This window comes from Gadus macrocephalus, chromosome 9, assembly GCF_031168955.1.
Source record: "Gadus macrocephalus chromosome 9, ASM3116895v1".
Taxonomy (NCBI): domain Eukaryota; kingdom Metazoa; phylum Chordata; class Actinopteri; order Gadiformes; family Gadidae; genus Gadus; species Gadus macrocephalus.
The window spans coordinates 11,523,554-11,536,670 of record NC_082390.1 but is presented as its reverse complement, the minus strand read 5'-3'; the positions used below and the strand labels follow the sequence as shown (position 1 = coordinate 11,536,670).

The following is a 13,117-nucleotide window of genomic DNA, read 5'->3' as shown; positions in this document are numbered from 1 at the left end:
AGTGCATGACCTACAAGTGCTACTGCTTTATGATTACCAAGTAACTGCAAATAGAACTGGAAGCATTCGTTCAAATGGGATCTTGAGTTAAATATTTTTCTTCTTCTTCTTCTTCGTCTTCCTCCTCTTCTTCCGCCCACCTCTTCTTACCCCGTTGACGCTCCCCTTCTCTCCTCACCTTTTGTTGTTTCACTGTGTAAAACACTAGCCGGTGACCGCCAGTCCCTTGGCTGCGAGTCCCCTATTGACTGTGGTAAGAGAAGGCTTTCCGTCCTGCCTTGTATCGCTTCCCTTCCTTCCATTTGCTTCCCATCTAATCCACAACTTTTCATCCACCCATGCTCCCGCAAAGCCCCCGGGATTTTCCCATCTTGTTTTGGATCTCGGGGGCATCATCTTCTTGCATCCTGCGGCTGTGACTGTATTGAGCTTGCTATGGAATGTTCTGAGTGGAAGGCGTCGCCGTATTGGCCTACAGCCCACATACCATGCCAAGGAAGCTTAGCTTCTCAGCCATCAGGGCGGCTCATCTGCACTGTGGTCTACTTATGCTAATGTCACCAGCATCACAAGTGGTGTCTAGTGTTCACTGTTGGACATTATTGTCATTGAAGAATGATCTGCAGTCCAGCACCACTCAGAGACATGTGTTCACTGTTGTTTACAGATGGTAATGTTAAGATGCCGTGGTCTCAAATGAACAATGATTTATTGATGATAATAAACTCCTTCTGTATCTTGCTGCAACCACACTTGCAAACAAATGAACATTAAACGTTCTCGCTCCACGTGCGCTGATGGCTAATGTTCAGCACGCATTGTTATCTACAGTCAAGTCTTGGTGGCAGCCGTCTAATTGGGGTTCTTTGTTGATGTTATTAAATCCTCAGTGGATTTCATTCTCATCATAAGATTACACTTCCTGACCTCAAGCCTTCCCCAAACTCCCCTGAGCGATATTGTTCTCGCTGACCTTCCAGGGGACTATGCGGGCTTCCCCGGCTGTGGGCTCCTGCGCCTCCACAGCACCTACCGCCACGACCTGAAGATCTACGCCTCTGACGAAGGCAGGGTGCAGATGACCGCCGCAGCTTTTGCTAAGGTTAGCTTTAAATGTTCAGATTGTTGTTGATATTGTTATACTTTCACATTATATTTTTTTGATATATATATGTGTGTGTGTGTGTGTGTGTGTGTGTGTGTGTGTGTGTGTGTGTGTGTGTGTGTGTGTGTGTGTGTGTGTGTGTGTGTGTGTGTGTGTGTGTGTGTGTGTGTGTGTGTGTGTGTGTGTGTGTGTGTGCAATAGATCACGACAGGCTGTGGTATGTGCTCATTATACCACAAAATGATCGGGCGTCATAGCAGTTATGTATACGCTCATTATACAACAGTTAGGAACCAATCAGATCGCTGGATTTAGGCCCCCCGTTGTATAAATATATATATATATATATACTTTTTTTTCATTTTTTTTTTTCAGAAACTTTAAATTTGGTACCTGTTTGGAATATTTACGTTTAAAAATAAGTTGTTTATAATAATGTTTTCAAAATGTTTGTGTGTGAAGGGCCTGCTTGCTCTGGAGGGAGAGCTGACTCCCATCCTGGTGCAGATGGTGAAGAGTGCCAACATGAACGGGCTGCTGGACAGCGACAGCGACTCGCTGACTGACTGCCAGCAGAAGGTGAAGGCCAGGCTGCACGAGATCATGCAGAAGAACCAGGAGTTCACTGAGCATGACTACCACAAGGTAGGAGTTTACTGACTAGACTACCACATGGTAGGAGTTTACTGACTAGGCTACCACAAGGTAGGAGTTTACTGACTAGACTACTACATGGTAGGAGTTTACTGACTAGGCTACCACATGGTAAGAGTTTACTGACTAGACTACCACATGGTAGGAGTTTACTGACTAGGCTACCACATGGTAAGAGTTTACTGACTAGACTACCACAAGGTAGGAGTTTACTGACTAGGCTACCACATGGTAAGAGTTTACTGACTAGGCTACCACATGGTAAGAGTTTACTGACTAGACTACCACATGGTAGGAGTTTACTGACTAGGCTACCACATGGTAAGAGTTTACTGACTAGACTACCACAAGGTAGGAGTTTACTGACTAGACTACCACAAGGTAGGAGTTTACTGACTAGACTACCACATGGTAAGAGTTTACTGACTAGACTACCACATGGTAGGAGTTTACTGACTAGACTACCACATGGTAGGAGTTTACTGACTAGGCTACCACATGGTAAGAGTTTACTGACTAGACTACCACAAGGTAGGAGTTTACTGACTAGACTACCACATGGTAAGAGTTTACTGACTAGACTACCACATGGTAGGAGTTTACTGACTAGACTACCACATGGTAGGAGTTTACAGACTAGACTACCACAAGGTAGGAGTTTACTGATTAGTCTACCACAAGGTAGGAATTTACTGACTAGACAACCACATGTAGGAGTTTACTGAGCTTGATTACACCATGGTAGGAGTTTATTAACTAGACTACCTAAAGGTAATAGTTTACTGACCAGAGAACCGCAAGGCATGCAGTCACGAGTAAGAGAGAAGCGTTTCTAGATACGTATCTTTGTCTCTTTTATGTTCGGATTGCATTTAGAATAAACTCATCTGGAGACGGGTATTGCAAATTAGCGTGAGCTACATGTATAAGGCCAATCAGACAAATAGTTAAAGGTGAGTTGAGACGGGCGTCTCTTAAGCCTTTCACACCAAAAAGAACCAAGAGCCAGTTCCGGGCTGGTGCTAGGGCCAGTTCAAAACTGGTTCCAGCCTTATCCCAGTTATGAACCAGTTGGTTTCACACCGGCCAGAGCCAGCCATGGGGCCGGCAAGAGCAACGTCATCACGTCACTGCAAACGGCTGCAGCTGCTCGAAGATAGCCTTTGTCCGGGTTGCGCCCTCTAACTTGTTCTGGACCTCGGAAGAAGACCAGAATCCAAGGAGACAGGTTGTCTCCTCCACGGTCCACTGCGTTTTCGTCTTCACGTCCATTGTTTACTTCTGTGTTTTTAAAAAATGCCGGTCTTCGTTGGTCTTCCTGTTTATGAAGGTAAGGATAACCCCGCCCCCTTCCCCTGGCGTAAAGGCAGTCCTCGTTCTAGCCCAGCTCAATCGTGGGGTTGGAGTTGAACCGTTTTTTACAGGCCCGAGCCGGTTCTGTGGCATTGTGAAACCAAAACACTGGCTCTAGCTCCGAACTAGCCCGGAACGGGCTCTGATTTTGCGGCGCTATGAAAGGCCTATCTGTGTCTGTCGCTGTCCCCATTTGCACCTTGGGAAAATGTACACTAGAGCGGGTATCCATGTCAACAAGTCAGAGCCTGTCTCACCTCTATTCACTTATTAAGTCAAGCTTTTTAAATGTAGCATCTGTGAGAACATGTTTTGTTACAGATTATCTGAATCGTCTTTTCTAACCAGTATAACTGCGTTCTCAACCACTTGTTTGAACGAGTCAGATTGACATACATTTATAGCAGTTTAGTTATCTGTCATTGGATCAGTTGGGAGACCACACTCTGCTCCACGAGGTCAAAGGGACCTTTTGTCTATGTGCCTATTTGTCCCCTTACAAATAGAGTATACTCACTCAGTCACCTGTGCCTGCTTTCTCCCCAGCTGGCCCCCACCCAAAGCCCATCACTGGTCAACTCCATGAAGCTGATAGAGAACCCGGTGCATACGTGTGACAAGGTGTACACCCTCATCCAGAGCCTGACCTCGCAGATCCGCAAGAGACTAGAGAACCCCAAGTCAGCAGGTACTCTCTGACCTCACTGCGTGGTTTTAATCTTGCATATGCCCAGCCTGATGACGAAACTTCCATCAAGATCATATACATAAAATCTGCGTGACCAGATCGTTTTTTATAATCAAAAGCACAGTAAAAACCTAAATCAAAATACAGCACATACTCCTCCAACTATATATATCTCTGCCTAAACGACAAAGCAGCACTCTTCAACCAAAACAGTTGGTTGCCCTGGCAACCAGGACCAAAACACTCATGATCCGCTCGTGTCCGTCCGTCCGTCCGTCCGTCCCCAGACCTGCAGCTGTACCACAGTGAGACTCTGGAGCTGATGCTGCAGCGCTGGTCCAAGCTGGAGCGGGACTTCCGCATGAAGAGCGGCCGCTACGACATCAGCAAGATCCCCGACATCTACGACTGTGTGAAGTACGACAAGCAGCACAACGCCTCGCTGGGCCTGGAGGACACCCTGGAGCTGTTCCGCCTGTCCCGCGCCCTGGCCGACATCGTCATACCACAGGTCACATAGGCTCAGGCACTCACACATTCTGCACACACTCACACACATACACACACACTCACTCACTCACTCACTCACTCACTCACTCACTCACTCACTCACTCACTCACTCACTCACTCACTCACTCACTCACTCACTCACTCACTCACTCACTCTAAACACATTCTACTCGAACACACACACACACACACACACACAGACACAGACACAGACACAGACACACACACACACACACACACACACACACACAGTGAAGTATTGAGCTCCGATGAGGTGTACCGTGAGTGTTCCTAAGCAATGCTGACCTGAGGAGTGTGTGTTGGCAGGAGTACGGTCTGAGTAAAGCAGAGAAGCTGGACATAGCGCAGGCCTTCTGTGTCCCCCTGATGAAGAAGATCCAGCTGGACCTACAGAGGACCCACGAGGACGAGGCTGTGAACAAGCTGCACCCACTGTAAGGGCGGACGCACACACACAGCATGCTAGGAGCCATGGGGATTGTGGCTGGGGAGCGTGAATGTGTGTGTGTGTGTGTATCTAGAGTGGGATTGGGTGCATTTGTGTATGCCCACTTTACATACATTAACAAAGGGGCCCTATCACACACACAATAACAAAGATGACGTGTGTGTGTGTGTGTGTGTGTGTGTGTGTGTGTGTGTGTGTGTGTGTGTGTGTGTGTGTGTGTGTGTGTGTGTGTGTGTGTGTGTGTGTGTGTGTGTGTGTGTGTGTGTGTGTGTGTGTGTGAGACACACACACAGTCACTGATCTCACACACACGAGATCTTCAAAATACCACATATGCCGTGTATCACATAATATATATATATGATATTATTATAGCACCACATTAAGAGCAAGGTTGGGGTGTGTGTGTGTGTGTGAATGCCCGCTGGCTGACTCACTCCTCTCCCCCCCCCCCTCCAGGTATTCCCGGGGAGTGATGTCCCCTGGCCGCCACGTCAGGACACGCCTGTACTTCACCAGCGAGAGCCACGTGCACTCCCTGCTCAGTGTGTTCCGCTACGGGGGACTGCTGGATGTACGTGGAGCATAGAGCCATAACACACGTCAACAACACTTTGATTTACTACAGGATGCCCATATAAGCTCTCTCAGGCTTGGATTGTTCTAAATGGCAATGCTGTTAAAGCATAGCCAATGCTTTTATTTTGTTGCAGGACAATCCTCATAAAAGATAGGTCAGGCATTTTTATGTTTTTATGTCAAATAAGATTACATTTATTCACGGCAAATTGGCAGGAATTCCATAATGAGTACTAAAGAACCCCGCACTTTACTTCTGAATCAGGTTTGGCTTCCTTCTTCCTTTCTTTCCTATTCCTGCCATTTCACTGACATCACAACATTTTGAACTCTTGATTCAGCGTTTAGAAATTACAGATTGCAATATGTAACCGGGCCTTTATTCTCAGCATTGGCCACATTTGCCCCTTGCATAAGAATGATGTTTTCAATGAAGAGTGGGCCTTCTGGCCCTAATGACCCCAATTTATATTTCACTAATCTCTTCAATAAGAATCACCCCACGCTGTTTCAACATGGTCTCTACTCTCTACTCTCCACTTATTTTTAGTTGCTCATTATATTTATTCTTGCAAATCAGACTTTAGATTGACTTTTATAAAGCTAATCTGACGGCAGACTGGCTCAAAATCTGGGTGACCACTTTCTTTCGCTTCAAACCCGGCCAGAAACATGGTTTTGAAAACATGTTTTTTGCTAAATCAATTAATTATAACGTGTGTGTGTGTGTGTGTGTGTGTGTGTGTGTGTGTGTGTGTGTGTGTGTGTGTGTGTGTGTGTGTGTGTGTGTGTGTGTGTGTGTGTGTGTGTGTGTGTGTGTGTGTGTGTGTGTGTGTGTGTGTGTGTGTGTGTGTGGGTGGGGTGTTAGGAGGTGAAGGACCAGCAGTGGAAGCAGGCTATGGACTACCTGAGTGCTGTGTCTGAACTCAACTACATGACTCAGATAGTAATAATGCTGTATGAGGACAATAACAAGGTTTGGTCATACATTGTATACTTATACACACACACATTGACCCCTTTATGTACAAACACACAAAGACTTTGAATTATCGTTCAAGGACTGAGAGCACATTGTTGAAAGTTATCTTTCTGATTTTATTTGTCAGTTAACAAGTGATGCCAATGTTTATTTCTTTACGGGGTTATTCTGTGCTTGCAAACCTCTATTGTCAATGGGCATATGGGCTTTACATTGTGATTGCATTAGGGACTTTATTTCTTCACAAAGAAAAATCACTGAAACGGCGCCCATTTAGTTTTCTTTGAAGTCTTTGTGTTCCTATCTCTAAAAATTGACCCATGAGCGGCTCAGTAGAACCAGCCACAGGGACAGCTGTGGTTGGCAGGGTCCCTCCCTCTCCTAATGAGATGTTCTGTGTGTGGGCCCACCAGGACCCCTCGTCAGAGGAGCGGTTCCACGTTGAGCTGCACTTCAGCCCGGGGGTGAAGGGGTGCGAGGAGGAAGAGAACGTTCCTATGGGCTTTGGCTTCAGGCCTGCTTCCTCTGAGGTGTGTGTTCATGCACTCTGAATATATGTGCTTCCTCCCGGACGTGTTTAGTTTTCTTCATCACATATTGGCTAATGTGCCGCAATCAATGTGTAATTGTCATATTTGAATTGAATAATGGGACATTGAACGATTGAATGTTCAATGTCCCAGCATTTGATCCACTTAAGTCATAGTTGTATATCTTTATGCACATTATTCTGTCTCTATGCATGTTTTTGTATTTCAGCTGTGTTTTCGTCACTGTTTATTCTTACTTTATTTTCCATTCTCTATTGCTATCATATTTGTCTTATCTTCACCATAGTGTCCTTCAGGATTAAAATAAAGCATCCCGAACAACATGTCTAGAGTCTCTAATGTGACGCTGACAGCTGTTCGACTCTAATCTTCTCTATGTTCTAATTGCGTCACCTTGTGGCCAATCAGAACGAAGAGAAGCAGACCAACCAGGGCAGTCTGGAGGACCTGTCCCAGGACCAGACCGACCAGGCCCTGCCTCTCACCGAGCCCATCTGCAGCCAGAAGCGCTCCCCCATGGTCCGCAGCCGCAAGACGGGCTCCATGGAGGTATAGCACGCCAGTCCTTAGCCTCGTTAGCCTAGCGTAGTGTGTCTTTGGGCCAACACATGCACTGTGATGTGGCACGGTGCTGAAGGAGTTACACAGCCAAGTGAGGCCTTCTGCTTTTGTTTTTCAATATTTGTCTTTCGTCACTAAAACATAACGCTTTCTAAGGTTTCCTGACGAGGAGAAAAAGATTTCTCCCCTCTGAATCCGCTCCGGTTGTTGTTAAACCCTGGTTGTGCAGTGCGGTAACTCTGTTGGGAGCTTCTCTGATGTTGTACTCTTGCTTTGGTGGTTCTCAGCCTCACCCCACACAGGAAGTCATTTAGGATGAAAGGGAAATGACTCAATGTTAATGGATATCGCATGTTGCCCATATTATTATCATCATCATTATCATTACCGTCTCCCATCACCCAGGTACTCTCCGAGTCGTCCCCCACCCACCCCTCAAAAGGCTCCTCTTTCCCCTCCCACCGGCTCTTCCCCTCCGTCTCCCGCAACTCCCCCGAGATCCACCCCCCCTCCGGACTAGGTAAGGTGTGTGTGTGTGTGTGTGTGTGTGTGTGTGTGTGTGTGTGTGTCAGCAGCATGCACATATCTGCAGTGGTTCGGTTCCCCCTGGCCCTTCCTTTGTGCTGCTCTCTGTTCCCCATTCGCTCTGCTGTCTCTCTTCGTGTCTTTACTTTACTTTGTTCACTTCATTCCTCTCAGTCTTTGTTATTATGTCTTTGTCTCTCTCTTTCAGTTTTTTTACTCTTCTTTTCCTTTTCTTTTCTGTCTTTATTTTTCATTCATCCTCCTGTTTCTTCTTCTACTTCTGTCGTCTGCCTCCTTGGTTCTCCTGCTCCTCCGCCCTCCGGTCAGCCTGTACTGTTGGCCCTACTGCTGCTAGCTGGCAGCGGCTTAGCTTCCATGACATCATAGTGTAGGGGGGGGGGGGGGGGGGGGGGGCTGCCCCAGACTATGTAGAGGTCACAGTGCCGGAGCCAACTGCAATGTATCTGGTGTCACATGGATGGCACTAGACACATTAAGTAGGCTTATACAGAGGTAACCTTCATTCAGGCAGCTGCTACTTGTTTCTGTCCAACATTTTGATTTCTAGACTCAAACATTGGTTTCAAAGCTAACCCACACATACACACGCATGCAGATTTAATGTACGAATATCTGCTTACTATCTTTGAGGCAAGGGTTTGGGTCAGTCTACAGTGTAGGTAGCATGCAACAAACTCTCCTCAAATCAAGTCCCCCCTGAAGTCAAGTCTACTGGTCTCCAGCCTTCATGATTACAATGTCTTCTTTTGGTCTGTTTTAAATTTAACCTTTCCTTTTCTGGCCAGAGCCTTTGATCTTAGGCCCTGGGCATTGGTTGATGTATCTATACATTTATATCTATATCTATAAACATAGATAGATTCATACCAATGCCTACCATACATAGTTTGAATAAGATCTCTGCATACTAATATGTGCTAATATGTGCACTTTGTTAGACATTTGTCCACATGCCTCCTTTTTACAAATCCACAATTCACTTTTTAACACACACACACACACACACACACACACACACACACACACACACACACACACACACACACACACACACACACACACACACACACACACACACACACACACACACACACACACACACACACACACACACACAGCATTATTAATAATGACTGGTGTGCGGCCAAAACTAACAGAAGCCCAATATCACACCTCCCAACCCCATCCTGCACTCCCACCACACGCCCTCCCTCCCTCCCTCCCCCCCACCCCCCAACAGGCTCTCTCTGCTCTGGCCTCTTCAGTGCCTCTGTCCTCGGGGTGTCCTCTAGCGCCCCCAACCTGCGGGACTACGTCCGCACCCACCGCCTCCACCTCCACCACAGCCAACGCAAACCGCCGCTCTCCCCCGGCAGCCTGCCATGCCAGATTGCAATGTTCGGTATGTTCCTCTTAGCGCCTCACTGCTCTGTTCTCCTCCCCTCCTCCCCCCCCCCCCCCTCCCCTCCTCTGGGGAGGGAGGATATTTCCGTCTCAGTCCATTCATTCATCTATTTATTGCCTCTGTGTTGGTTTTTGGTTGTGGTTTACCACCGGGAGCTCTCAGGGCGACTGAGCCCGCTGCCCTTTTTTTCCCCACCTGATCTCACTGCTTGAAATATTTGAAATGGGGTTTGGAAGTGATCTTTTTTTTGTCCGGTGCCTTTTTTTCTCACCCTCTCCATCTCTGGCTCCCCTTGAGAAGAGACTTGGGGTTCCCTGTGATGCTACTCAAGAATCTTTTATTTTCCCCCTGCCGTTTGGCCAGGGGACTTTTGATTTGGATTATTCCAAAGGACCGTCATTCCTCCTCCTCCTCCTCCTCCTCCTCCTCCTCCTCCTCCTCCTCCTCCTCCTCCTCCTCCTCCTCCTCCTCTTCTTCAGAACCTTGCTTCTAATTTGGGAAGCAAATGAGAGGTTTCAAACTGTTTCATCAGTCCCCCAACCCCCCCCCCCCTCCCCTTCCGACTGTGGGCTCTGCGTTTGTTTCATGCTGGCTGTTGGGTCTGCATGGGTTCACTGATCAGCATGCTTGTTAATGTGCTGCACTACTTGGCTCTTCAGATGGTACATGCGTTTCCTCTCAACGCTGCATGCTCTTGGGTCAAGCCTTGGATCTGTGAAACATAATCTACAACAACATATTTTTTCTGTGTGGAATGATTTGTTACTCTCATTAACTCAAAACGAATTAACTCAACGTGCTATCTCGAAACAAATGGGCTTCAGGATAATGGACTTCTCAATAGTCAATAGTCAAAAGTGTCGCAGGTTGCCCCTTGGTTAAATAGTTTTGTATTGGTTTACCAAGTATACCAGGGTTCAACATATATGGTAAGGGATGCTTGATTATGGTATGAAGACCTGCTTTATACAGTCAATTCATTTATGAATTAGTGAAACATCTGCCTGGACTGTATAGAAGGCCGTATGACAAGGCAGAAAATGACCCTGTGCTCCCCAACTTGGCCACCAGAGGTCACTCTGGCTATAAGGCTGGGTACTGTGGCGGCAGGAATCATGCTTCCAATATCAATAATGATATGACGTCATATAAAGCCTTGCTGTCTAGGCAACAGTCAGGGGTTCACAAAAAAGGACGTCTGGACATTGAGTTTTGTGGGGGAAAAAAAGCGGTTGCTATAAAACAAAAGGGGTCTGGATCTCCTTTTGTCGTCGTTAAAGGCAAAATTACACCTGATTGTCGCAGCGTTGATCAACTATCGATCCACTATGCTGATAGGTACTCTGCTTTCATACTATTATTGTTATTATTGGCATAGTTAGTGTCTGTTTGTATGTATTGCTTGTCTACAAAAGAACATCCCTGCTGGTGACGATCCCCTTCCGCAGCAGCTGGGGTGGCTTAAAGACCTGTGGCAGCACGAGGAGGGAGTGGAAAGCCTTGTTCTGTGTCTGTGGCTCAGCTCCGGCTGCACCTCCAAATGTCCGCTAGATCAGAGATTTGCTCATCGGCTCAAACGAATAAGTCATTGTCATCATTTAAATACATAATACATAACCCACCCCATTGTCATGCCATAGATATTGAATGCATAACGCATCGTCATGACACACATATTAAATGCATAACGTGTCATCATGACGCACATATTGACATTCATTTACAGGTTCACTGCATCTACACCTCTTTTGTTCAAATGAAACACACATATTCAAATGTATACAGCTACGTATGCATGTATTCATACAGGGATGGATGGATCTCCTGCAATTTTTCTTCTGTGTCCCTTTCTGTCTGTATGCTTTACGTTTTTTATCTCTCTGCCTCTCCGTGTCTCCTTTTGTCCCGTCTCCTCCACCCTTCTCTCCTTTTATTCCGTCTCCTCCACCCTTCTCTCCTTTTATTCCGTCTCCTCCACCCTTCTCTCCTTTTATTCTGTCTCCTCCACCCTTCTCTTCTTTTATTCCGTCTCCTCCACCCTTCTCTTCTTTTATTCCGTCCCCTCCACCCTTCTCTCCTTTTATTCCGTCTCCTCCACCCTTCTCTTCTTTTATTCTGTCTCCTCCACCCTTCTCTTCTTTTATTCCGTCCCCTCCACCCTTCTCTCCTTTTATTCTGTCTCCTCCACCCTTCTCTTTTTCAACTGAAAACTCTTTAATTTGACCCCAAAACAAACCGAACTCGCGCCCCACTCATGTTGTTCAGAACTTGAAGAGGAGTCCCGCCGGAACATCAGGCCTCGCCTCAACCACATTCAGTAGAACCGCTCACTTTACCGGCACATGCCGTGTGAAGTACACACACGCAAACACACACGCACGCACACACACAGACACACACACACACACACACACACTGGTAACACCACCATACCTTCCTTTTTTCCTCAGAGCTGTTCTCTATGCCGGCAGTAAAGAGGTTTTCTGTGTCGTTTGCCAGGCATCCGACTAATGGTATGTCTGCTTATTTTTTTTCACTTTTTACGTTCATTTGTCCACCCTCCACTTTCCTTTCTCTTGCATGACCCTTTTTGGGGAAAAGGAAACTTTTTTTCCTTTTTATTTTCGAGATTTGGGGATTTTTTGTTGACGATGGATCAGTAATTGCATTTCATATCACAAAAAACCCTTTTAATTCTCTTTGTTTGTTTTCATTAATGTTGTATCTCACAGGACACATCCCTGTGTCTGTTTCCTGTGTTGGATTTGACCACATCCTCTAACATTCACCATTTTGCCTGATCCTCATAACGCTTCTCTGCAGGACGGATGGATACAGTGTCTGCTACAGTATGTCATGTGTGCTCACTTGCTGCTGTATTCATGAGTGGAATCGTTGCTAACATTAATGATAATATATGGAGCGACCCTCTTGACCGTGAACTGAATTTGTTTTATAAACAATTTATGTACGTTTTTAAAATGATCTGTCCGTGTCCTTATAATGGTGTTATATGTAGGACAAATACATATAATAGGCATCATAGATCCCGCTGTGCTGTTTAAGTTACAAGGATATTTACTTATGAGTAGCCTTGTGGGGGGGGGTGGTCTTATGTTAAATATACTGCACTATTGCAACACCATAACAGCATAATCCAGCCAAAAGTACATTTGTTTGTAATGTGGTTTTGTAATCAGAAATGAGGAATTTCATGGCTAAGCAAGAAGAAAAATTATAAGGCTCAAGACAGGGACAAACGGCGAACCTGTCAGCCAGAATATGCAGTCTGTTACTTGGACACATAATCGTCGACTACTGCTGTGTTTCTAAATATTATTGTCTTATAATTTAAGCAAAAGGCAAGCTCTCTGTTATCATGCATTACAAATGGATCAAAGCGATCTGCAAATCATTGAATTGGGAATGGATCGCTAGGAACATTGACCTTTACATACAACTATTTTCTTTTGTGGAAGTTCTAGGATATTTAGATGTTTATAATGATGACCAAACTCTTGTTCTCGACTCCAAATTGTGTCTAGCTCCCTTGCTTTCTATGCTAGTTGATCAATGCAAATCATTGAACGCAACACATTCAGGTTATACATTTTGGCATTTGTGGTTGATACTGAATGAAAACCGGCATCTCCTAGCTCCTACTTACTTGTTAAAACGGATGACTAAAAGTGCATAAATCATCCATCCACTAT

The 13,117-nt window shown here is 45.8% G+C and overlaps 1 protein-coding gene and 1 long non-coding RNA gene across 11 annotated transcripts in view; both read left to right on the top strand.

Annotated features, from left to right (window-relative positions):
- ppip5k1b (diphosphoinositol pentakisphosphate kinase 1b) overlaps positions 1-13,117 on the top strand; it is a 32,622-nt gene that overhangs the window by 13,668 nt on the left and 5,837 nt on the right. For 4 of the 10 annotated variants that reach the window (XM_060061746.1, XM_060061745.1, XM_060061747.1 and 1 more), the window contains 13 exons: positions 209-253; positions 981-1,102; positions 1,568-1,750; positions 3,659-3,800; positions 4,088-4,311; positions 4,639-4,766; positions 5,240-5,354; positions 6,228-6,335; positions 6,755-6,871; positions 7,301-7,441; positions 7,859-7,973; positions 9,240-9,401; positions 11,855-11,917. In XM_060061746.1, the coding sequence (XP_059917729.1) occupies positions 209-253; positions 981-1,102; positions 1,568-1,750; positions 3,659-3,800; positions 4,088-4,311; positions 4,639-4,766; positions 5,240-5,354; positions 6,228-6,335; positions 6,755-6,871; positions 7,301-7,441; positions 7,859-7,973; positions 9,240-9,401; positions 11,855-11,917 (1,665 nt within the window). The remainder of the gene's footprint in view (positions 1-208; positions 254-980; positions 1,103-1,567; positions 1,751-3,658; positions 3,801-4,087; positions 4,312-4,638; positions 4,767-5,239; positions 5,355-6,227; positions 6,336-6,754; positions 6,872-7,300; positions 7,442-7,858; positions 7,974-9,239; positions 9,402-11,854; positions 11,918-13,117) is intronic. The other 6 variants (XM_060061748.1, XM_060061750.1, XM_060061752.1 and 3 more) reach the window with 5 other exon arrangements.
- The window catches only part of LOC132465112 (uncharacterized), a 3,410-nt gene continuing 2,218 nt past the window's right edge, over positions 11,926-13,117 (top strand). Inside the window, exon 1 of the long non-coding RNA XR_009527455.1 lies at positions 11,926-13,117. This exon is cut by the window's right edge and continues 1,903 nt beyond it. This is a non-coding gene — a long non-coding RNA (uncharacterized LOC132465112).